Here is a 27,160-nt window from a genome sequence, read left to right on the forward strand (position 1 = left end):
GGTCTGTTTCCATGCTGTACATCTCTATGTCTGAATGGTTGTAAACCATTTTCAGGCAGTACTAGATAGTGTCATGTACAAATTTGGCAGGTAGTCAGTCTGAAAACGGCTCTTCTCTACATTTGCTGCCTATCCTGCTAAATAATTCCACCACTTTTTGCTTTATTTGTAGGTTTGCAGGATCCACTGTCCTGTGCGGTGTTTAATTCGCGAAAAACATCGATGAACTCTTATCACCCAAGTGGTAAAAACAATGACTGCAGATCCTGGAAACCAGATTCTGGATTAGTGGCGCTGGGAGAGCACAGCAGTTCAGGCAGCATCCAAAGTGTAGCGAAATCCTGGATTAGTGACGCTGGAAGAGCACACACCCAAGTGCCCATTTATACCACTTTGCGTTTGAAATAAACCACAACTCATGACTGTTGCGTTAAAATCCTTGATTTGGGAGGGCTGGCATGGTTTGCAACAAGGAAAGCAAACTATTTTTGTATGATCCAGAAACATCTGTGGAGAGGAAAACATTGCACGGCGGTACTCTGCCGGAACTGTGGAGAGATGAAGCTCGGTTGGCTGGTACGGTTCTCCACGCTGCTGGCAGTAGCTGTCTCGCGCAGTGTTTAATCAGGCCACAGCCTACCTAACCCGGCCAAGTTGCTGGTGTATTGACACCTCATATGACCTACCCGCACTCCGCTGTGAGTCTGTTTCTCCGTCCTCTCCCTTTCCCTTCGGCGACGCACCTCCCACACCGGGGTCAGAGGTGACGCACGGAATGAAGATGGCGCCGCCCGTGGAGACGGCCCACGTTGCTCGCTGTGCGAACCGCACTCCGCACGCGCTGTCCTGGGGCCGAGGGGGTCGCGTGGCGTTCGCCAGCTGCCGCTCGGTCGTGCTGTACGAACCGGAGGTAAACGTCTCTTTGTTTAAATCGGGGCGGTTTAACCGTCAGCAGTGGCGCGAGCCGCCGGCTACACAAGAAGCGGCCTGCCTCGACCCGTCTGTTCCTATAACTGGGAGGGACAGTATATTGTCAATGTAGGAGGGGTGGAGCAGCGGAAACAGTTTATTGGAATATTGAGTTTAAACTTCTGAAGAGGGGCGGACGTGCTCCGAATGCGTACGCTGTACACTTAAGGTTTGCACCACCTTGCCTACTTCGCCGAGTGTGTTGCTCACTTTGAACCTATCCCTGTTAGTTTTGGTCCATAAATTGTCCTGCCTGTATTGCTATGCTACAACTGTTGATCACCTGCCGCACTGATGTCATGTTGTTTTGCACCCCCACGCTGATTGAAAAGTCATTGCAAGTCGTGCAAAAGAGACCAATGTCAACGAACAAACACTGAAATTGTTCGAGAAACTTCAGCAAGTCTGGCAGCATCTGTGGGAAGAAAGCAAAGTTGACGTTTCAAGTTCAGTGACTTTTTTTTGAAAGACGCAAGGTGTACAAAGTTAAAAATCACACATCAGGTTATAGACCAACAGATTTAATTGGAAGCACACTAGCTTTTGGAGCGCAGCATCTTCATCAGGAGATTTTTTAACTTTGTACACCCCAGTCCAACACCAGCATCTCTAAATCATGACAAGGTGTACAAATCTTTTTTTTTGTTTTTACACTCTTAATTTTTTTAACTCCCACACTACCACCTAACTGCAATAGTGCTTATTTTTCCCCAGCACCCATGTGTGTGTACAGGTGTGAGACACCGTGAAAGACACAAGGTGCAAAAATCTTTAATTCAATTTCCACCACTAGGAAGAAAAGAAACACCCAAGCGTCCAGTGATAAGCAGCACCCTTCACATCAAAGGGCAATGCTGTGTGATCAAATAGTGAAGGGGAATACTCTCCAGTCTGATTTCCAGCACCCACAATTGTTTGTTAATTCAAGTAGTTATTTAGTCCCATTGCAAGTATGTTTTTGTAACAAATAAAGGATAAAGCTCAAAATGACTAAATATTTTGAATGACTTTTTTTAAATCCAGGGTTGCTGGAGCAAGTATGTGTGAAATTACTGCTTAATTACTGCAAACTTAAGTTTAATTTGGAGTGTTGGCAATAATCAATCATGTGTTTTGTTCGAAGGCAGGTCATCAGGTTCATTATCTGATTTACAGCCTGAGCTGTTTTCTCTGTAGGATTCCTCTGTAGTGATTTGCTAGAATCCAGAGTGTGCTTAATCTGGAATGGGAATTTAAACATATGCTGTGACATTACTTTGAAACAGTCAACAGGCCAGGCAGCATCTGCTAAGAGGCATACATTTGATGTGTAGATAAATTATCAAATGAGAGATGATAGTATACCAGTCATGTCATTTAAAGTGTAAAGCATTTTGTCCAGGTTGAAGCCCACATTGTTGCTCAGGGAATATAGGTTCAATCACAAATTTGAATTCAACCACTAATAGATTTGGAACAACAAGCTGGGCTGTCATACACTAACAGTGATCAAATATTGTAAAAAAAACCCATCGGGTCTATTAATGTCCTTTTGGAGAAGACAATCAGCTGTGCTTGCCTGGTCCGGCCCACCTGTGATTCTAGCTCACAATAATGTGGTTGACATTGAACTGTCCCAAAATGAAAGGTAATTAGACATAATTTTGAAAGTTGCGTGCTGTCCTGAGCCATAAATAACACTGACCGAGGCTTTAATTTCCTTTGACAGGCTGATCAGGAATCTTTCCCACTCTTAGGGGCTGCTGTTGTATGTATGCTGAAAGGAATTTGAGATAGATACTCAAATTATTTGGTTGCATTATTGCAACACTTTTTTCTTGGTCATCAAGTCCTGGCATGGGATTTTAATTCGGAGCTCCTAGCTTGGAGACAGAGATGCTACCAGTGCAATACAACAAATATGCTATTGCTTCCTAAATGCAATTCTTCCTTCCCATTACATCATGTTTGGGCCATTTTAATCTGTTTTTGTCAAGCCTTAGCACTGAATCAGCTCTTACCAAAGACACAGATGACATCCTATATGAGCGTGATGAAACAAATTTATTTCTCCTCATCATTCTTAACCTATCTTCAGTCCTTAACATGGCTCACGATGTTATCCCTTTCTTAATGGTACTCTTCTTTTCTCCATTCCTTCTTGACTGGGTACTTATCTGGATGCATTTCAGTCTATGCACTTTGAGTGAGAGATTCGCCTATGTGGAATTTCTTCATTCTCTTGCATTATTAATTAGGAATTCCCTAAGGATAAAGTATTGGCCTTATCTCCTTGGCACTTGGTGACATCTCCCAAAGCCACAAAGTTAGGCTTGATACACATATGGTTGGCACCCAGCTGTACCTGTCAACATCTCTCCACTATTTTGTTATGTCCTTTGTTTAACATCCAGCATGAGATGGAAAGATGATTCCTCCAATTAAATTTTGGGAAGCCATTGTGTTTGCTATCTTGCAACAAAGTCACTGTCTGGGAGTGAAACAAGCTGTTTGCAATCCTCGCATCCTTTTGAGATAAGTGATTGTTCCCATTTTCACTTGATTGTTAGGTCTGTCCATTTACACTCAAGAGCATGTACTGTATTTGTCCATGCTTCATCTTATTGGCTGCTGACATTCTCTTCTATACCTTCTGTTAAATTCAGATTTCACTTTTAGGTCATGCCTATTACCCAGCTGCTGCCCTCCATAAGTTCACTCAAAGCTCTTCTGCCAGTATCCCAACTTGCACTAAGCCTTGTATATTAGTCAGGCCTACGTTTTCTGATGTACATTGGTCCTTGGTTTGATGACTCCTTGATGCAGAAATTCAAATTTTCAAATTCCCCCAAGGCTTCCTTCCTCCCTACCTCTGTAGCTTTGTCCATTCGAATGATCCTTCAAGATATCTATGTACCTCCAATTCTGGCCTCTTACATATCCCTGGTTTTCATCAGTCTACCACTGTGGCCATACTTTCAATCTGGAATGCTGTTCTGAAAATGTACATGCTTGGCCATCTTTTTCTGTCCTTTTAAGAAGCTCCTGAAATCTGTAACCATCCTTCAGAGTCATAGAGATCAACAGCATAGAGAAAGGCCCTTAGGACCATTGAGTCAAAAACTAACACTTAACTGTTCTAATCCCATTTTCAAGCACTTGGCCAATTGCCTTGTATGCCTTGGCATCGCATGTGTACATCTAAATACTTCTTAAATGTTATGAGGGTTTCTACCTCCTATCATCCTTTCATCGGTGAGTTTCAGACTCCTACCACCTCTGGCTGAAATATTATTTCCTTTGATCCCCTCTGAACCTCCTGCCCCTCAAATCCATGCCCCATGGTCATTGATCCCTCCACCAAGGAGAAAAGGTTTTTCCCATCTAAACTGTCTATGCTCTTCATAATCACAATCATGTCCTCCCTCAGTCTTCTCTGCCCCAAGGAAAGCAACCCCAGTCTGTCCAATTTTTCTTCTTTGATGATACTAAGATGTGAAATTTTCCCTGATTTTTAAAAAAAAAACAGCTTGAGACAGAGGTTTTGAGCACTTTGCTTCAAGCCAATAAAATAAACAGTTTGTGAGGCATTGGGGCTTTTTTTAAAAAAAAATGATGAAGCATGAGAAGCAACTTGATTGGGAGTGGTTAAGCTCCCACAGAACCGGGATTTTTAGTTTAGCTTTCAGTAACTGTTGGGGTTGTGAAAGCTGCTAGATCTCTGTCTCGCTCTCTTTGCTGCAGCTAAAAACTGGGTTCTCTTCCTGCAGCTAGAATTGCATGGGAGACAATCTATTTTATTGACTTTGCCTTTGGCAAGAGTGTACTTTTGGGATGTTACTGTATTGGAACAGTTCATGAGTAGTTTATTATTTAAAGTATTTTAATAGAATTACACTTAAGCCATTTTCTTTTATTTTCATTTTGTCTGTAATTTAACTATGGTGTATGAATAAAAAGTGTGTTTTGCTTCAAATTTGGTAGATTGACCAATTGAATTGCATCTGAATCACAATGTGCTTTTAAAAGGAGCAAGTGCTTTTAAAATAAGAAAATGTTAGAGTCTATGCTACCTCCTTGACATATTTTGAGGGGATTTGGTCAGATCCATAACACTTCATAATTGATAGATGTGCATACCAAGGTTTCTCTGATTCTTGGTGCTTCCCAGGGTTCTACCTTGCATCATGTATTCCCTTGCTTTGTTTGTAATACCCAAGTGCATCACCCCTCACTTATCTGATTGAATTCAATTTGTCACTGATCAGTTCGCTGTACATCTCTATGACTCAATCAGTCTAATATATCTGCCTGTAATTTAAGGCTAACCTCTCCTCCTCCAACTATTTACCACCACCAATTTTTGTATAATTCGTAAACTTATTAATCAACCTTCCAATATTCAAGTTTAACTTGTTTAAATATGCCATCAGTAATAGGGCCCCCAACACTGATTCGTGTGGAACTCTACTGGAGTTACTGTTTCCTTCCACTCAGCTAATTCTGTCTCTAATTTGCCAAATTTCCTTTGATCCTGTGGGCTCTTACCTTTGCAATCAGTCTCCCATGCAGGACTTTACCAAAAGCTTTACTAATATTTAAGTATATTCGTTCAGTGCATTGCCCTCCATTCACACTTGGTTATCTCTTTGCAAAATATAAATCGGGTTTGACATGCGCTCCCCTTGACAAAACCATGCTGACTATTCTTGACTAATCCCTGCATCTCTAAATGTAGATTAATTCTGTCCCTCAGGATTGCTTCCAATAATTTCCCCACCACTAAGATTAGGCTGACTGGCCTGTAGTTTCCTGGTTTACTCATAGTTCCCAATGGTGTTACTTTGGCTGCCCTCCAGTCATTTAGCACCTCTCCTGTGGTCAGAGAGAAATTGAAAATTATTGCCAATGCCACTGCTGCTTCCTACTTTGCATCAGTCAACTGCCAGGGTTACACTTCTTCCGACCCTGGAGATTTATCTAGTTTTAAGTTTGCCAGACCACTCAGTTTCGCCTCTAGCTATGCTAAATTCTTTTACTATACCATCTTCTCCCTCAGTAAAAATTTTGGATTAGTGGTGCTGGAAGAGTACAGCAGTTCAGGCAGCATCCGAGGTGATTTCAGTGCCCACATTGTCCCTTTTACTCATGAACATCAATGCAAATTATTCACTTAGAATTCTGCCCACATGCTCTGGCTCCATGTACAATTACCATTGTTGTCCTTAATGGGCCTTTCTCTTTTTGTAGTTATCTTTTTACTTGTAAAATAACTTAAGATTTTACTTTACTTTATGTGCTTGTTCTTTCATGTCCATTTTGCTCTCTTGATTTCCTTTTTCAATTTTCCCCTTGCACATTATGTACTCTGCTGTTTTGCACCTAGTTTTTGCCAGAAGCCTCCATTTTTGCTCTTTATCCAATCCTGTATCTGCCTTGTTGTCCGGGGTTCACAGGACTTGTTGGTCTCACCCTTTGTCTTTGTTGGAAGATGTTGGCCCTGTACTCTTCCCATTTCCTTCCTGAATGCATCCCACTACTCTGACACAGATCTAACCTAAATGTCTGGCTTCCCCCAGTTTATAACTTGGATTTCAGGACCATTCTTGTTCTATAACAATCTTGAATTAAATGTGGTGAAAGACTTAAATTATTGTGGGATGTGGGATGTTCTGAAAAATATCTGAACCGTGTGGGTTTATGAGCAGGGTACAAATAGTGATCCAAAATGAGTTGTCTCTGTACATAGTATGAGAAATAAAATGTGTGAGAAGTGTAAATTCAGTGCAAACAGTGTGATCTCATAGTCATTGCTGTAACCCCATTAAAAGCTGGATGTGATCAAAAGCTAAACATTGCAGTTCATAAAATATTATGTGGCTAAAATATTTTAATCTGCACAGACCAGAGGAGTAGAAGAACTCAAGTGCTGAGGATAATGTGACATTTTTCCAGAACATTAACAGACTTTTTGATGAATAACAAACTGGATTAATTTTTATCTATTCTACTGAAAAGAACTATAGTGCAAATAGAGATCATAAAATGAATTAATTTGGTACTACTTTTGTAAAGTAAAAAAGGATGTCACATACTGTTGAGTGTCAAACTAGGCAAACTGATATTCAGTTGGGTAAAGCTTTGTGCCTTTTAGTTTTTCACTGATTAGTTGGCATACACATTTGCCTTGATTTGGCCTATATCTATCTTATATTTGAGCTGAAAACCAGGTACACCATAGGCAATTGTAGTAATATGGGTATTAGTGCTTTTAACTGATCACTCAACAAGTTGTCTTTGCTATTTAAATGTCTTTGGTCCAACAGGAAGCAAGTGTGACTGAAATTCTGAATGGACATAAAGGAAGAGTTAATTGTGTGCAGTGGGCTCATAGAGATGATTGTGGTAAGTATTGAAGCATGGTGTTATTTCTAACAGGCAAAGTGAGCATTTTGTTGAGAAGAAAATAAATCAAAGATTGTAATTATGGATCTTATGTTGAAAGTTTCATAATTTGAAAAGCTATTTTATGCAGCTTGTATGTTCTAAATTGCTAAATTTGAGCTGTTTGATACTAGGACATTGCCTCATATATTTTTAATTTCTCAGTTTAGACGTATTATGATACATATGAGGGTCTTGAATTCTCACCTTCTGACCGAGAGTTAGGGACACTACCACTGCACGAGAAGAGCTTTAAAATATCGCTTGCACATTACAGTCATTCTTATTTTTTGCTCCTAGGAAATTAACTTCTTTTAAATTATTTCAGCTCTCTTTAACATTGCTGGATTATCACTTTGGAATCCGATTTCTGATTGGGTTGCCTGTTCAACTTTAGTATTTATGAGCGAAAAATGTGATGTTGTAAATTTACCAGAAAATGCTGTGGATGAGAATTTTAGCAATTTGTTAAGACAACATCTCATTTCTAAATATTTTTAATCACCCTGTCCAGATATGTTATGACACCTGACTGGGGTTGGTAGGACTTGAACCCGGAACCGTTTATGTAGCAGTGGAGACCATATCACTATGCCACGAGAGTCAAAGTTGTAATTATTTTTAATCAATCCTTTTGGATATAATATAGCACAGCTAAAGGCTGACAACTTAACACATTCTCCTGCAGTCCTTGGGCTTTAACTTTTCTTAACATCTGCTGTGAGGGTCCTTATCAAATACTTTCATAAAATCCATGTAGACAACATCTGCTGCACTATCTTTATCAACCCTCCCTGTTACTTCCTGAAAAATTTAATTATGTTAGGAAGACAGAATCTTCTCTTAACAAAACCACACTGACTACCATTGGTTAACCTGTGCTTTTCCAAGTAACAGTTAATTCTATCTCTCAATATTACTTATATTAATTTGCTCACCTGAGATCAGACTGGAGAACCTTTAATTATTTGGCTTGCCCCTTGCACCCCTTTTCAGTAATCATCCAATGTCCATAGACCTTCAATCCTGTGGCATCTCTCCTGTATCTAGTGACGATGTGGAGATACTAGTGTGGGACTGGGGTGAACAAAGTTAAAAATCACACAACACCAGTTTATAGTCCAACAGGTTTATTTGGAAATATAAGCTTTTGGAGTGCTGCTCCTTCAGGTAGCTAGTGGCGCAAGATCATAGGATTTAATGTAAAAGATCAAAGTGTAATACTATACTTTTACTGTAAATTCTATGTCCTATGATCCTGTCTCACTAGTTACCTGATGAAGGATTTGTACTTCCAAATAAACCTGTTGGCCTATAACCTGGCGTTGAGTAATTTTTTACTTTAATTAGTGACGATTGGAAAATGATCCACTGATCATGCGCTGTTTCTTCCCTGGCTTCCTTTAACAGCTTAGGGTACAATTCTTCCATCCCTGGTTATTTTGTGTACCTTTAAGGAGGCTGTACCTCCAATGCTTTCCTTCTCCTTGTGCTTATTTTATCTAATATTTCACACTCCTCTTTAACTGGAATATCTGCATTATCTCACCCTTCTTTGAGAAGACAGAGACAAAACACTCATTAAGATTCGTGTCCACATCTTCTACATCCACAGACAAGTTACCATGTACATCTCTGATAGGCATTTCCATTGACATCTTTTAGTTCTTACTGTACTGATAAAACATCTTTGGATTTACTTCAGTTTTATTGACCGGAATTTTTTCATATTGACTCTGTTTCCTAAATTTTTTTCACTTCACCACCTGTAGTGTTATCAAGTCATAAGAGATGTATAGCATGGAAATGGACCCTTTGGTTCAACACATCCATGCCAACCAGATATCGTAAATTAATATCCCATTTACAGCAGTTGGCCCAAATCCCTCTGAACCCCTCCTAATCAAGTATCCATCCAGATGGTGTTTAAATGTTGTAATTATACCAGCTTCCATCACTTCCTCTGGCAGCTCATTCTATACTCATACCAGTCTTTGCATGGAAAGGTTGCCACTTAGAGGAAAGATTTGAAAGGGACCTTTCTCCGTAAACCTATGCCCTGTAGTTCTGGACTCCCCAAACCAAGGGAAAAGACCTTGTGTAATCTTCTGAGCTGCTTCTGAGATTGTCATAAGCTCTATTTTTCTACTTCATCTCACTCGGTATGCTTCTGGATTTGGTAGTAGCACCCTTTTACTTTGTGGGTCCATGATTATATTATACCTATATAATTTTGCTTTTCATTGTCTCCCACTGATTTACTGCTGACTTTTCTTCAAGTTGCTGAAATCAGTCCACTTTTGCCAGATTGTCTCTTTGCTTTCCCCCAGTTTAGAACTTTTATTCCTCTTCGACCTTTGTCCCTTTTCATAATGATGCTAAATCTAACTGTATTGCGATCAATGTCTCCAAAATCGTCACCCACTTTTCCCTCATCCACCTGTCCAACTTAATTTCCTAAGACTTAAATCTAGCCCTCACCTCCCTGCTCATCTCCATCCAAGGCCCCAAAGGATCTTTCCACATCGACAGAAATTTACCTGTTCTTCCACATATGTCATCTACTGTATCCGTTGCACCCGATGTGGTCATTGGGGAGACAGGACGCTAACTTGCCAATTGTTTTAGAGAACATCTCTGGGACACCCGCACCAACTAACCACACTGGCCTGTGGCTGAAAACTTTACCTCCCCCTCCCACTCCGCCAAGGACATGCAAGTCCTGGACCTCCTCTATCGCCAAACCCTAACCACTTGACTCCTGGAGGAAGAATGCCTCATCTTTCGTCTTGGCACCCTCCGACCACATAAGATCAATGTGGATTTCATCAGTTTGCCAATTTCCCCTTACCCCAGTCCTATCTTCCAACTTGGCACTGCTCTCTTGAATGATCATGCCTGTCCATCTTCCTTCCCACTGATCAGCTCCACCCTTCTCTCCGACCTATCACATTCACCTCTACCTTCAATTACCTATCGCATTCCCAGCTACCTTCCCCTCAGCCCCAACCCCCTCCCATTTATCTCTCAGCCCCTTTAGCCCACACACTTCATTCCTGATGAAGGGCTTATTCCTGAAACGCTGATTCTCCTGCTCCTTGGATTCTGCTTGACCAGCTGTGCTTTTCCAGCACCACACTGTATGATTCTGATCTCTAGCATCTGTCGTCGTCCTCACTTTCTCCTAAATCTAGAATAATTTTGCTGTGTTTGTTGTATTCTGACCAAAAAAATCTTGAGTACGGTTCAAGAATTTGTGTTCTGAGTCTTTCACACTGCATGATCTTTGGTGGACCTAACAAGCAAGGTGCATGAAGGTGAACTTGTAGAGATAACGTACTGGAATTTCAAAAAGCATTTGATAAAGTACCACACCAAAGGTAACTATTCAAGGTAACAACACATGTAGGGGCATAAATAAAGGATTGCTTGGCTAACAAGAAGCAGAGAGTAGGGAAAAATGGACCATTTTCAGGTTAGAGCTTAAAATATTCACAATGTATGTAAATGACTTGACTGAAGAAACCAAATGTCTGGAAGCTAAATTTGTTGATGACATCAAGATAGGTAAGAAAATGACTTATCAGGGAATGAGTGAGTCTCCAAGCGGTATTGACAGTTTAAGTGAGCCCTCAAAAATTTAGTGGACAGAGTGTAGTAAAGAGGGATCATGGAGTTTTGGGAGATGAATCAGAAAAATTTAATATGCAGTTACAGTATGTGATTAGATGGTAATTGGAATGTGTTTATTGAAAGAGAATGGAGTGTAAAAGTTGGCAAAATTTACTGCAGCTTTATGGTGCACTTTTTGGTCTCCTTATTTGAAAGAAGATATAATTGGATTACAACAGTTCAGAGAACATTGCCTTCACTCTTTCCTGTGATGAAGAGATTAGTGAAACATGGAAAGTGGATTGTTCTATACCTAATGAAGTTGAGAAGAGTGAGAGGTGAACTAATTGAAATATAAAAGTCCCTGTGGGTTCCAGAAGGTTGTTTCATCTTGTCGGGGAGATGATAATAAGGGGACAAATTCTAAGCATGACAGGTATCCCTTTTAAGACAGATGAATTTATTACATGAAATTCTCAGCTTCAGAAGGCAAAGCAAGATAATGAAAGGCCGTTGGGTTAGGCGGAAATGAGGAGCTTGAAACACAAACAGATTGGCATGACCTTACGTCCACAATACCGTTACAGAGAGGGTTCTGGGATTTTGATTCAGTGACAGTGAAAGAATGGCGACACATTTCCAAGTCAAGATGGTGTATGGCATGGAGACGAACTTACAGGTGGTAATATTCTGCTGCCTTTGTCCTAGATAGTGGTGGTTGTGGCTTTGGTACAAAGGAGCCTTTGGAAATTGCTGCACTACTGCACCTGTGTATCAATGGGCAAGGGAGTGGAATACTGGCTTTAAAGGATATTGGAGAGTGAGTGGGAGGATCCAGTTGTTGTGGTCTATGTTGGGACTAACAACATAGGCAAAGCTAGGGTGGAGGATCTGCTTGGGGCTAATCAAGCACTAGGAAGGAAATTGAAGTACAGGTCCTCAAGGGTCATAATCTCGGGATTACTGCCCGAGCCATGTGCCAAATGGCATAGGGATAAGAAAATTAGGGAAGTAAACACGTGGCTAAGTGATTCGTGTGGGAAAGAGGGATTCCATTTCATGGGGCATTGGCATCAGTTTTGGAACTGGGGGATCTGTACCGTTGGGACGGTCTCCACCTGAACCGACCTGGTACCAATGTTCTAGCAAAAAGGATAAATAGAGTGGTCAGTATGACTTTAAACTTCTGAATTGGGGGGAAGGGAAAGTGAAAGTGACAGGGAGCATGGAGTCAAATGGAAAGATAAGCAGGAGGATAGCATGTATGCAGGTGGATTTAACCTTGAGGCAGATTAGGAATGCAATAACAAGGAAGGATAACTTAGGACATCTTATGACTTCCAATATCTCTAATGATGAGAATGTTAGCATTAAGGCACTTTGTTTCGAATGCTACGAGCATTCAGGTAAAGTAGATGAACTAACGGCACAGATCATCGTGAATGATTATGATGTGGTCGGCATCACAGAGAAATGGTTGCGGGGGTTCAGGACTGGCAGTTAAACATCCAAGGATTTTTCGAAAAGACAAGGAGGTGAGCAGAGGGGTGTTAGTTAAGAACAAAATTAAATCTATGGCACTGAATGACATAGGGTCGGATGATATGGAGTCTGTGTGGATGGAATTGAGGAACCACAAAGGCAAAAAAACCATAACAGGAGTTATGTACAGACCTCCTAACAGTGGTCAGGACCAGGGATGCAATATGTACCGGGAAATAGAGAAGGCATGTCAGAAAGGCAAGGTCACGGTGATCATGGGGGACTTTAATATGCAGGTGGACTGGGTAAATAATGTTGCCAGTGAATCCAAAGAAAGAGAATTCTAGGAATGCTTACAGGATGGCTTTTTGGAACAGCTTGTCATGGAGTCCACAAGGGACCAGGCTTTTTTGGACCTAGTGCTATGTAATGAACTAGACTTTATAAAAGATCTTAAAGTAAGGGAACACTTAGGAAGCAGTGATCATAATGTGGTAGAGTTCAGTCTGCAGTTTGAAAGAGAGAAGGCAAAATCGGATGTAATGGTGTTACAGTTAAACAAAGGTAATTATGAGGGCATGAGAGAGGAACTGATGAAAATCGACTGGAAGCAGAGCCTAACAGGGAAAACAGTAGAGCAAAAATGGCAGGAGTTTGTGGGTATAATTGAGGGCACTGTACAGAGGTTCATCCCCAAGAAAAGAAAGATTATCCAGGGAGGGATTAGACAGCCATGGCTGACAAAGGAAGTCAGGAAATGTATCAAAGAAAAAGAGAGATCCTATAAAGTGGCCAAGAGCAGTAGGAAATCAGAAGATTGGGAAGGCTACAAAAACAAACAGAGGATAACAAAGAGAGAAATAAGGAAGGAGAGGATCAAATATGAAGGTAGGCTAGCCAGTAATTTTAGAAATGATAGTAAAAGTTTCTTTCAATACATAAGAAACAGATGACAGGCAAAAGTAGACATTGAGCCACTTCAAACTGATGCTGGAAGGCTAGTGATGGGAGGTAAGGAAATAGCAGGAGAGCTTAATAAGTACTTTGCGTCAGTCATCACAGTAGAAGACATGAGTAATATCCCAACAATTAAAGGGAGTCAGGGGATTGAGTTGAGTATGGTTGCTAGAAAAGAGAGAGTGCTAGAAAAGCTAAAAGGTCTTAAAATTGACAAATCTCCTGGCCCCGATGGGCTACATCCTCGAGTTCTGAGGGAGGTGGCTGAGGAAAAGTGAAGGCGGTTGAGATCTTTCAAAAGTCACTGGAGTCAGGGAAAGTCCCGGATGATTGGAAGATCGCTGTTGTAACCCCCTTGTTCAAGAAAGGACCAAGGCCAAAGATGGAAAATTAAAGGCCAATTAGCCTAACTTTGGTTTTTGGTAAAATTCTAGAATCCATCGTTAAGGATGAGGTTTCTAAATTCTTGGAAGAGCAGGGTCGGATTAGGACAAGTCAACATGGATTTATTAAGAGGAGGTCGTGTCTGAAAAACCTGTTGGAATTCTTTGAAGAGGTGACAAGTAGGTTAGACCAGGGAAACCCAGTGGATGTGGTCTATCTAGACTTCCAAAAGGCCTTTGATAAGGTGCCACACGGGAGGCTGCTGAGTAAGGTGAAGGCCCATGGTGTTTGAGGTGAGCTACTGGTGTGGATTGAGGATTGGCTGTCTGACAGAAGGCAGAGAGTTGGGATAAGAAGTTCTTTTTCGGAATGGCAGCCGTGACAAGCGGTGTCCCACAGGGTTCAATGTTGGGGCCGCAGCTATTCACGTTATATATTAATCTGGATGAAAGGACTGGGGGCATTCTAGCGAAGTTTGCCGATGATACGAAGATAGGTGGACAGGCAGGTAGTACTGAGGATGTAGGGAGGCTGCAGAAGGATCTAGACAGTTTGGGAGAGTGGTCCAGGAATTGGCTGATGAAGTTCAATGTGAGCAAATGCAAGGTCTTGCACTTTGGAAAAAAGAATACAAGCATGGACTACTTGCTAAACGGTGCGAAAATTTATCAAGCCAAAGTACAAAGGGATCTGGGAGTACTAGTCGAGAATTCTCTAAAGGTAAACATGCAGGTTGAATCCATAATTAAGAAAGCGAATGCAATGTTGTCATTTATCTCAAGGGTTGGAATATAAAAGCAGCGATGTGCTACTGAGACTTTATAAAGCTCTGGTTAGGCCCCATTTGGAGTACTGTGTCCAATTTTGGTCCCCACACCTCAGGAGGGACATACTGGCACTTGAGTGTGTCCAGTGGAGATTCACACTGATGATCCCTGGAATGGTAGGTCTAACATACGAGGAATGGCTGAGCATCCTGGGATTGTACTCATTGGAGTTTAGAAGGTTAAGGGGAGATCTAATATAAACTTACAAGATAATACATGGCTTGGAAAGGGTGGACGCTAAGAAATTGTTTCCGTTAGGCGGGGAGACTAGGACCCGTGGGCACAGCCTTAAAATTAGAGGGGGTCAATTCAGAACAGAAATGCGGAGACGTTTCTTCAGCCAGAGAATGGTGGGCCTGTGGAATTCATTGCCATGGAGTGCAGTGGAGGCCGGGACGCTAAATGTCTTCAAGGCAGAGATTGATAAACCCTTGATGTCACAAGGAATTAAGGGCTACGGGGAAAATGTGGTTAAGTGAAGTTGAAATGCCCATCAGCCATGATTGAATGGCGGAGTGGACTCAATGGGCCGAATGGCCTTACTTCCACTCCTATGTCTTATGGTTTGTGCATATATCGCAAGTCAAGTAGCCTGCTTTTTGATTGATGGAGCCAAGCTTCTTGAATGTTGTTGGAGCTGTAGTCAGCCAGATAACTGGGGAGAATTCCATCACACCCCTGACTTCTGCTCTGTAGTTTGTGGATAGGCTTTAGGCAGTTGGAAGATGAGGTGGTCACTGCAGGATTCTCAGCTTGTGACCTGCTGTCATAACCATACAATTTATATGGCTAGACTGGTTCAGTTTCTGGTCAATGGGTGTTGGTTTTGGGGGATTTGGTGACAGTAAAGTGATTGCATATCAAAAGATGATCTTTCAATTCTTTCTTTTGGAGATTGTCATTGCCTGAATGTGGCATAGATGTGACTTGCCATTTGTCAGCCCAAGTCTGAATATTGTCCAGGTATTGCTGCATTTGGACATGGACTGCTTCAGTATCTGAGGAGACATGAATAGTGCTAATTATCGCGTAGTCATCAGTGAACATCCCAGCTGATAATGGATGCAAGATCATTTGTATCTGTCATTTTATACTCTTACTCCTAGGAACTAGAAAAATTCATCAACTTTGCTTCAACTTTCCATTCCCCCCTCAGCTTCACCCAATTCAGCTCTGCCCCTTCGCTTTTCTCCCTGAATATTTTTGTTTCCATTACTGGGGAAGCTTTTAGCAAATACGGAGAAGATGTTGCTCACACCAATTTTCTTGAAAGGTCACTTCTCCTGGTTGCTTAGTCTCTGTTGCATTTGTTATGATGGTAGCCTTAGGGACTAACAGTCTAATATGTCTTTTTTTTTTCTCGGCTGAGGACTCTACCTCACTGTGGTTGACAAGGGCGATCTGATAGAGGTCTTCTGAATGTTGAGAGACATAGATTGGATGGATAGTCAAGGACTTTTTCCCAGGATGGAAAGGTCAAGTATAAAAGGGCACAGGTTTGACGTGAGGGGGGAAAGTTTGGGGGAAGAGGTACAGGGAAAATGTTTCACCCAGAGGATGGTGGGTGCCTGGAATGTGGAGGTAGTGGAAGCAGGTACATTAGCAACAGTTAAGGCGTGTCTTGATGGACACACAAATGGCAGGTGGACAGAGGGATAGAAACTGCACATGGGCAGTAAGTAGTAAGGATTAGGAATTGGCACAGGCTTGATGGGTTGAAGGGCCTGTTTCTATTTTGAATTGAATTGCATTGTACTGTATGTCCATGTCCTCCAACACTGGTACAGGAGCAGTTGGGTGTCCTATATACAAGTGGCTCTGCAACAACTTTGTAAGGCTATTTAGACAGCAACTTCCAAACTTGCAGCTTATAATACCTTGAAAGACAAGGGTAGCAAAAACATGGAAACATTGACACCTGCAAGTTACTCTTAAGCCACACACCATTCTCACTTGGAATGACATCATTATTCTTTACTACATCTGGGATGAAATCTTGGAATTTGCTATCTTCTGTTGATACTATTAACTTCTTGAGGGTAATTACGCATGTGCAATAAATGCTGACCCAGCTGATGCTGCACACGTCCCAAAAAAATACTTTACACTGCTCAATTACCTCTTCTCATCATCTAAGGTATCAAAACACTTGCCAGATGAAATAGTGATTTATATGTGCTTGTTTTTTACTTTGTTAAATTGTATTCACTGCCCACAATGTGTACTAGTTTACACAGGAGACCAACTGAAGGTTGTGAGTCTTAAATAGAATACCTTCAGTCTGCAAGAATGGCCTCGAGCTTCTTGTTATCTTTCATTAAAATTCTCCACCCTGCTGTTATGCTGACCGCTCTGTCCTTAGCCTCCCTGCAGTGTTTTAATATTGCTGAAGCTAAATTTGAGTAACTGTCACTGAACAGTCAGAGGATCTTTCACAGGCAGTTTTGGTCTTCTGAACTCAACCGAGGAGTTCAAAACTTTCATCTGTAATCGCTACCTCTATTTTTTCATCTTTGCTTTCACAGATTTTTGTTCTGGATGCAGATTTGCTCGCTGAGATGGGAGGTTCATTTCCGGTTGTTTTGTCACCCTACTAAGCAAACTCTTCAGCGGGCTTCAGGTGAAGAAGTACATAATTTCTGTTTTCTATTTATATGTTTGGGTTGGTGGTGTCGTTTTCTGTGATGTCATTTCCTGTTCTTTTCCTCTGGGTGGTAGATGTTGATAGAGTTCCGGTTGGAATGACATGCTTCCAGGAATTCTCGTGTGTGTCGCTATTTGACTTGTCCAAAGGTGGATGTGTTGTCTCAGTCGAATTGGTGTCCTTCATTTTCTGTATGTAAGGATACTCGTAAGAGAGGGTCATTTCGTTTTGTGGCTAGTTAGTGTCATGTATCCTTGTGGCTAGTTTTCTGCCTGTTTGTCCAATGTAGTGTTTGTTACAGTTCTTGCATGGTATTTTGTAAATGACATTAGTTTCGCTTCTTGGCTGTACAGGGTCTTTCAAGTTCATTACCTGCTGTTCTAGTGTGTTGGTGGGTTGTGGCCTACCATGATGCCAGTTAGCATAAAATTCACTGAAGAGGAGGAAAACAACAACAAACTGCCATTCCTGGATATCACAGTAAATCGAACAGCCAATGGGCAACTTCAAACCAGTGTCTATATGAAAACAACACATGGACAATGCCAGACTACACAGACCCCTTGGCATCATGGTAGCCCACAAACCCACCAATACACTAAAACAGCAGCTAATGAACTTGAAAGACCCTATACAGCCAACAAGCAAAACTAATGTCATTTACAAAATACCATGCAAGAACTACAACAAACACTATATTGGACAAACAGGCAGAAAACTAGCCACCAGGATACATGAACACCAACTAGCCACAAAATGACATGACCCTCCCTCACTCGTATCCTTACATACAGATAAGGAAGGACGTCACTTCGACTGGGACAACACATCCATCTTAGGACAAGCCAAACAGAAACATGCATGGGAATTCCTAGAAGCAAGGCATTCCAACCAGAACTCTTTCAACAAACATAGATGGTAGATGGGGTCTAACTCTGAGGAAAAAGAACACAAGCCAGGGAAATATAGACCTGTGAGTCTGATGACGGTGATGGGCAAGTTGTTGAAGGTAATCCTGAGAGACAGGATGTACATGTATTTGGAAAGGCAAGGACTAATTAAGGATAGTCAACATGGCTTTGTGCATGGGAAATCATGTCTCACAAACTTGGTTGTGTTTTTTGAGGAAGTAACAAAGAGGATTGATGAGGGCAGAGTGGTAGATGTGATTTATATAGACTTTAGTAAGGCTTTCAACAAGGTTCCCCATGGAAGACTGGTTAGCAAGGCTAGATCTCATTGAATACAGGGAGAACTAGCCATGTGGATACAGAACTGGCTCAAAGGTAGAAGACAGAGGGTGGTGGAGGAGAGTTGTTTTTCAGACATAAGGCCTGTGACCAGTGGAGTGCCACAAAGATCACTGCTGGGTCCTCTACTTTTTTTCATTTACATAAATGATTTGGATGTGAGCATAAGAGGTATAGTTAGTAAGTTTGCAGATGACACCAAAATTGGAGGTGTAGTGGACAGCGAAGTGGGTTACCTCAGATTACAACAGGATCTTGATCAGATAGGCCAGTGGGTTGTGAAGTGGCAGATGGAGTTTAATTCAGATAAATGTGAGGTGCTGCATTTTGGGAAAGCAAATCTTAGCAGGACTTATACACTTAATGGTAAGGTCCTAGGGAGTGTTGCTGAACAAAGAGACCTTGGAATGCAGGTTCATAGCTCATTGAAAGTAGAGTCACAGGTAGATAGGATAGTGAAGAAGGTTTTTGGTATCCTTTCCTTTATTGGTCAGAGTGTTGAGTACAGGAGTTGGGAGGTCATGTTGTGGCTGTACAGGACATTGGTTAGGTCACTGTTGGATTATTGTGTGCAATTCTGGTCTCCTTCCTATTGGAAAGACATTGTGAAATGTGAAATGGTTCAGAAAAGATTTCCAAGAATGTTGCCAGGATTGGAGCTATCGGGAGAGGCTGAACAGGCTGGGACTGTTTTCCCTGGAGCATCGGAGACTGCGGGGTGACCTTAGAGGTTTACAAAATCATGAGGGGCATGGATAGGATAAATGGACAAAGTCTTTTCCCTGGGGTGGGAGAGTCCAGAACTAGAGGGGATAGGTTTAGGGTGAGCGAGGAAAGATATAAAAGAGACCTAAGGGGCAACTTTTTCAAGCAGAGGGTGGTACGTGTATGGAATGAGCTGCCAGAGGAAGTGGTGGAGGCTGGTACAATTGCAGCACTTAAGAGGCATTTGGATGGGTACATGAATCGGAAAGGTTTGGAGGGATATGGGCCGTGTTCTGGCAGGTGGGACCAGATTGGGTTGGGATATCTGTTCGGGAGGGACAGGTTGGACTGAAGGGTCTGTTTCCATGCTGTACATCTTTATGACTCTATAACAGGAAATGGCATCACCATGGAAATCACATCACCAACCCAAGCATAAAAATGGAAAGCAGGAATCATGTACACTGCTTCGCCTGAGGCCCATTGAAGACTTTGCCTAGCTGGGGGACGAAACGCCTGGAAATGAACCTCCCAGCTTAGCTAGCAAATCTACATTGAGAACCTCTACCTGAGATACAAATCTTCTCAAACTCACTTACAGATTTTTGCACTATTCTCATTTTGTTTTTGCTACAGGCAGAAACGATTCATGATCCTGGCAGTCACTCCCCTTTTATGCATCTTTTATTTCTGTCCCGTTCATGTTTTCTTTGACATTGTATCAACCAATTCTTTGTCATGATGGAACTTGATGTAATGCTGACAATGTCACTACATAACGAATCTGGAGGCCCAGGCTATTATTCTAGAGCATGGGTTTGAAACAGCTAAGTGGTCCTAGCGATTTATATTGTGTGTTTATGAGCCTCCTCTCTCAAATTAATTTCATCCTTTCACAATGTCGGCATTTCAATTGTTTTGAGTGAATGCTAGCAGGCTTTGAGTGAAAGATTCAAATTTATATTAACAATCATAGAATCACTACAATGTGGACACAGCCTATTTGGCCCAATAAGTCCTACTGACCCTCCAGAGATGATCCCACCCAAACCCGTTCTGCTACCCTATTACTCTACATTTTCCATGACTAATGCATCTAACCTACACATCGCTATCGGCAATTTAACATGGCCAATTCACCTAATCTCCACGTCTTCGGAACGCGGGAGGAAACCAGAACACCCAGAGGAAACCCATTCAGACACCGGGACAATGTGCAAACCCCACACTGGTAGTTGCCTGAGGCTAGAATTGAACCCGGGTCCCTAGTGCACTGAGCCACTGTGTCATCTCTTATCCAAAGGTTGTACATTGTGATAATATACTTTGTAAAAAATCTAGTCCATGAAACAATTCTTTAAAAAAAAATCTGTTTCTGAATCTGTTGTAATGGATGTTGTGTTTCTGTACTTAAAAGTGAACATTGTATTGATGACTTCAGACAACGTTTTTGTTCCAGGTCCTGAGACGGAACTTGTGTCTGGAGGATCTGATAACTGTTTGATCGTTTGGGAGTTGCAGAATTTTAAGGTGAGTGAGACTTAAAACAGCTTACTTTTCTGTAAGTTCCCAGTGAACACATTTGGAAGCAACACTGTCTAGGGATAGTTTGCACTGTTTGCAGATAATAATAATTCAAGTGCAGAGCAAATCAGTTTGATCATGTTTTGCAAAAGTTGTTTTTTCTGAAATTATAGTTTATGTAGGAAAAATAATTTTCGAGCAGAATTTTAGTTGTCAGTAATACTGAATAATTAGTACAATGACTTAGTGATTACGATAGTAGACCACATTTCTTGTGCTGGCTAGTCCTGCCTGTCCCTATGCAATCAGCACACCTTGAAAATAAGATCTCCAGCTCCTAATTCATTACCTCTAGAATTCTCAAAAAATCCTCTTCCCTTTTCTCATCTACCTGGTGATGTCATACACAGATACTGAACAGCTTCCATATCCAGGCAATCATTTTTATCTCTTCACCCCTCCCCTCAACCTCATTATCAACTCTGTGCTATTGGGGTGCATGTTTGATATTGTTGTTAGTTGGCTGGAAATTCATACAGTTGAACTTTGGAAAATTAAATAAGTTATTTTTCACTATTTAATTGCTCTCAATCCATCCTTTTTCCTCTGAACCAAGCCTCCACTTCCAGCTATTTGTTGAATTGTTCTGAATTAAGTATAATGCGTATTTAGGCTGAGATTCCCAGAGTTGAAAAATTTTGTAGGCCTTCGTTTCTATCTCGGGGAGCAAAGTGGTGTAAATTTCACTTTGGGATGAGATACAGGGCAGAGCTTGGTTCAGTATCTCCTGATGCAAATCAGAGTTGGCAGTGAAGCTGTTGAGTTCCAAGACAAATTGTTCAAAAGCCCATCCTCATTTTCCTGGGCCAGTCTGTTTTTAAGCATTAGACCCACTCGATGTTCTGCCTCACAACTCCTCACCCTCTGCCCATTCCTCATGCCCAACCATGCCAATTCACGGCAGTTCACACCATGCTCACTTACAACCCCAAAGTCAAATTCGTGCCAACTCATGTCCCTCATGTATCCCTTTTGCCCTTTGTGGTATCTCTGATAACTTAGTGCCTACTCATGCCAATCTATGCCATGTACACACCACCCTTTTTTCTTAGCTTCCATGCCAACTTGTTGCATTTCCGTGGATCCTGGAAAATCCATTCCAGCACTTGCTCATGAGCACAATTTTAGCTTATCCACTTTGCAATAAACTGGTACTGACCTGTGCTTTTCCAAGCTTTAACCTTTGAGTTGCATCAAGCAAGTACTGCTCATGGGCTTTTTTTTAAGCCCGCATTATACTACACTGAACCATTATGGGCTTACGTTCTTCCTCCAAGTCCCCAGTACGGTTCCAGGATGCTTCCTGAGCTCTAGTCCCAATGCTTGTCTGCATCTACTGAATCCTAAGATGTTACTTTAATTCTACCTTCATGGCTTCTGAGATTCCTTTCTGAGAACCAGTCGCCTTCAGTCATCTCCTAGCAGCACCTTTCCAGCCTGGGGCTTATTCCTTTGCTGCTCTCTACATGACTGTTTTATTAAGTCTAATTGACTCTAATCCTTGAACAACTCTCCATTGATGTTCGAATTGTTTTGAGTGACCAAGAGTCATAACGTCGTACAGCACAGAAGCAGGTGCTTTAGCCCAACTTGTTCATACCGAACAGATTTCCGAAACTGAACCAGTCCCATTTGCCTGAGTTTGGCCCATATCGCTTTAAACTTTTCCTCTGGGTGCTCCGGTTTCCTCCCACAGTCCAGAGATATGCAGGTTAGGTGAATTGGCCATGCTAAATTGCTCATAGTGTGAGGGCGGCTCAGTGGTTATCACTGCTGCCTCACAGCACTAGGATCCCAGGTTTGATTCCAGCCTCTGGCGACTGTGTGGAGTTTGCACATTCTGTCCATGTCTGCGTGGCTTTCGTCCGAGCGCTCAGGTTTCCACACACAGTCCAAAAATGTGCAATTTGTTAGAATTTGCCATGCTAGATTGCCCATAGTGTTAGGTGCATTAGTCAGAGGGAAATGGGTCTGGGTGGGTTACTCTTCTGAGGGTCGGTGTGGACTGGTTGGGCCGAAGGGCCTGTTTCTGCACTGTAGGGAATCTAAGCTCTGTTCTATCCATGTGCTTTCAAATGTTGCAATTATACTTGCCTCTAACATTTCCTCTGACAGATTGTTCTGAACATTCACCACTCTGTGTAGAAAAAGTTTCCCCTCAGGTCCCTTTAAACCTTTCCCCTCTCACCTTAAAGCTATACCTCTAGTTTTGGACTTCCCTACCCTGAGGAAAACAGCTTGGTTATTGACCTTATCTCTGCCTCTCATGATTTTATAAACCTCTTTAAGGTTAACCCCTCAAACTCCGACGTTCTGGGAAAGAAAGTCCCAGCCTATCCAGCTTCCTTATAATTCAAGCCCTCCAGTCCCAGTAACATGCTTGTAAATCTTTTTTGCATCCTTTCCAGTTTAATAGCATCCTTCCTATAGCAAGGCAACCAGAATTATACACAGTACTCCAAATGTGGCTTTACCATTGTCTTGCACAGCTGTAACATGACATCCTAATTCCTGTACTCAATACTTTGACCGATGAAAGCAAGCATGCCAAATGTTTTCTTCACTACCCTTTCTACCTGTGACACTACTTTCAAGGAACGATGTTCCTACACACCTAGATCTCTCTATTCGACAACACACCCCAGGACTCTGTCATTAAGTGTGTAATTCCTGCCCTGATGTGTCTGACCAAAATACAAAACCTCATATTTATCTGAATTAAACTCCACCTGCTGTTCCTCAGCCCTTTGGCCTTGTTGATCAAGATCCCATTATACTCTTAGATGTCCTTCACTGCCAACTATACCACCAATTTTGCTGTCATTCACAAACTTACAAACCATGCCTCCCATATTTTCATAAATAACGAACAACAGTGGACCTAGTATCAATCCTTGCGACACATAGCTGGTTAGTTCACCACCACCCTCTGTCTCCTAGTGTCAAGCCAATTTAGTATCCAATTGGCTACTTCTCCCTGAATCCCATGTGATCTAACCTTACTAACCAGTTTACAGTGTGGAACCTTGTCGAAGGCCTTACTAAAGTCCATGTAGATGTCTGTCGCTCTGCCTGAATTTATCTTCTTGGTCACCTCTTCAAAAAAAGTTAAATTTGTAAGACTCAATTTTCCACACACAAGTCCATATTGACTATCCCTTATCAGTCCTTGCTTTTCCAAATGGTTGTAAATCATCTCCCCCTCATTTCCCTCCAACAACTTACCTGCTTCTGATGTTAGGCTCACTGGTCTGCAGCCTTTCTGAAATAATGGCACAACATTAACCATCCTCCAGTCTACTGATGCTTCACCCTTGGTTGTCATTGATAAAACTATTTCTGCTAGGGCCCCTGCAATTTCTTGCCCAGCTTTCCACAGGGATTTATCTACTTTATGCATTTTAAGACTTCTAGCACCTCCCCTTCTGTAATGTGACTATTCATTTAGAATAGTCCTCACCTCCTGTGACTCCATACATAGATGATCTTACTGATCTTTTCAGGGGCCTATTCTCTCCCTAATTACTCTTTTGCTCTGAATATACTTGTAGAATCTCTTTGGAGTTTCCTTTATTTTATCTGTCAAGACTACCTCATGTCCCCTTTTTGCCTTCCTAATTTCCCTCTTAAATGTACTCTTGAAGTCCCCTGTACTCCTCAAGAAATTCAACTGATCTGAGCTGCCTATACCTGACAAATACCCCCTTCTTTTTCTTGACCATAGCTTCAACGTATTCCCGACTCCTGCCAGCTTTGCCCTTCATACTAACAGAAATGTGCTGGCTCTGAACTCATTATCTTGCTTTTGAAAGTCTCCCACTTGTCAGACATCCCTTTGCCTGCGAACAATCTCCCCAATCAACTTTTGAAAGTTTGTGTTTAATACCATCAAAATTGACCTTGTCCCAATTTTGAACTTTAACATCTAGACCAGACCTACCCTTTTCCATAAATATTTGAAAACTTATAGAATTATGGTCACTGGTGCCAAAGTGCATGCCCACTGGCAACTCTATCACTTGCCCTGCCTAATTCCCAAGAGGTGGTTGAGTTTTGATCTGTCTCTAGTAAAGCCTTCTACATATTGATTGTGAAAGTTTTCCTGAATGCGAGTTTTTCCTATCCAAGCCCTTAACACTATTGCAGTCTCAGTCATGTGTCTAGAAAGTTAAAATCCCTTACTGTTACAACCCTATTATTCTTACAGCTATCTGTGATCTCCCTACACATTTGCTCCTCAATTTCCTGCTGACTTTGGGAAGGTTTATTATACAATCCCATCAAAGTGATGATCCCCTTGAAAACCTTAGAACAAACCTTGCCCCGTTGCTTGGCAAAATTGAATGTAACTTACATTGGAACAACAAGTTCCCTTAACGTTGCCATTTTCACTGTTGCTGACTTAAATTGTACAAATGGATACAACAAAAATAAGTTTCACACAATGCTCAATGTCCACAATGAGCAGTCTCAAAAGATCTGCTGAGATGATAGAAAATAAAGTTCGAAAGATCTGTTACAGTTGTCACTGTATAAAAGAAATTGTATTCATAAAGGTTCATTTAATATATAGAAATCTCCAAGTACTTAGTCATTAACAAAATAAACATTTCTGCTCATACCCCTGTCATGAAAGAGCTACTCTTTTAATATTCTCTTGGAGCTCTGAATCAAACTGTGAAGTTACAGCCCATCAATGTGAAAATGGCATGTTGTGGAAGCAGTAATAATGCTGTAATGATCATTATGTCAACAAACTCAGTTCTTAGACGCACTTAGTTTCTTTTGAAATTTAAAGACCAGAATATTTAAATAACTTGATGGCTTGACAGTTCTAAATCACTTTATCTGCCCTTTTCAAGCATTTATGCCAACTCAAAATTCATCACTGCTTCATTGTGATGTAAGTGCCTTACTTCAGCAAAAATTAATTTGTTTGAACTCAGTAATATATTCAAATAGACCTGTTGATTTCTGGTTTCCCACAAATGACAGCCCCTTTACCTAACATTGAAAGAATTTCTGTCCTGTGGCTTGGGACTCCCAGTGCCGTTTTTAATGAACCACGGAGTCTCCACAACTTTGAATGCCAGACTTTAGTATTTAGTTCACCCCAAGGTTATCTTATCCCATCTCCTTTCAAATCCACTTCGATAGTTTTTCTAGCCCCAGCACCCACGTTAACCCTAGCTTCAATGAAACCTTTAGCTATATTTTTGATGTTTTTTAAAGTTTTTAGAATATCTTCCGTGCCATCCACCTGACCTGCATTTTTATAAGCTCGAAAATATCCAGAACATGTCTTCTAAGTTGAACTACCCATCTCCTTCATTTTTGTTACCTGCATTGGCTCCTGTTTTCCGAAGGGATCAATTTGAAAATTTTTGTCTTGAAGATCACTTTGTGGTCTTGTCTCTGGCTCCTCTGCTGTATCTGCCAGCATTGTTGCAAAATAGTCAATAATAGTTCCATATATTAGTTATGAATGATCACCTCTTTTACCTGTGCTTATCAGTTTGCAGTCTCCACCCAGCTGGAAGGCCATTCAGGAGCTGTATGTGCTGTTACAGCTATGTATGAAACTGTTAACTCGGATGAACATCAAAAACTGTTGATCGCTTCAGCAGCAGCAGATTCCTCTGTCAGAATTTGGACAAAACAAGGTTCTGTGGGTAAGGTAATAATCTCCTTATCTATGTTCATTGCAACTGCAAATATGGCATGTGAATTACAAATAGGAATGCAATATAATTTTTAACTCCACTAACTTTTCTACTATCATTGCATAACATTTAAAGTTAAATGCCTTTGTAAAAGCCATTGCTTTCAGTATTTTCCCCAGGTGAAATTAGCTGCCAAGATATGTATTTTTAAATCAGTTATATTTATCTCACCCCTGCATATCAGAAAAGATGGAAAACACGAACCTTGAATTTTGACTCCATTAAACCTCCTGATTGAGTGTAAAAATAAAAGTGGTGTTCCATTGATGTGCATTTTGATCATGTAAGTTGTGATTTCACAATAGTTCTTTTGAATATAATGTGATTTAATGGGCAGTTGGAGTTTAAAGTATAGATTTTTTTTCCTAGTTTCTTTGTGATGTTGTTTAGTTCACTGGCAAGAGAACATATGTTCCTGGGTTTTTCTAAGCTATCCATTTTTAGTTAGACACCTGCAATTCCAAACAAATGGCCACTGAATGGAACCTCTTTGTATTTACGTTATGTGAAGGAAGATGATGGTAAGGAAGTCAGCATAGATTCAGTAAAGGCAAGTTGTGTTTGACTATTTTGTTCAAATTGTTTGAAGTCACCTACAGC

At 41.2% G+C, this 27,160-nt stretch overlaps 1 protein-coding gene across 1 annotated transcript in view; it reads left to right on the forward strand.

The window, feature by feature from the left end:
- Positions 1–767: 767 nt before the first annotated feature.
- Positions 768–27,160, forward strand: part of elp2 (elongator acetyltransferase complex subunit 2) — a 150,535-nt gene continuing 124,142 nt past the window's right edge. The window contains exons 1-4 of the mRNA XM_060825464.1: positions 768–910; positions 7,275–7,353; positions 20,713–20,783; positions 26,353–26,509. Of these exons, the coding sequence (XP_060681447.1) occupies positions 776–910; positions 7,275–7,353; positions 20,713–20,783; positions 26,353–26,509 (442 nt within the window). The 5' untranslated portion in view covers positions 768–775. The remainder of the gene's footprint in view (positions 911–7,274; positions 7,354–20,712; positions 20,784–26,352; positions 26,510–27,160) is intronic.

The sequence above is a fragment of the Hemiscyllium ocellatum genome, chromosome 5 (assembly GCF_020745735.1).
Source record: "Hemiscyllium ocellatum isolate sHemOce1 chromosome 5, sHemOce1.pat.X.cur, whole genome shotgun sequence".
Taxonomy (NCBI): Eukaryota; Metazoa; Chordata; class Chondrichthyes; order Orectolobiformes; family Hemiscylliidae; genus Hemiscyllium; species Hemiscyllium ocellatum.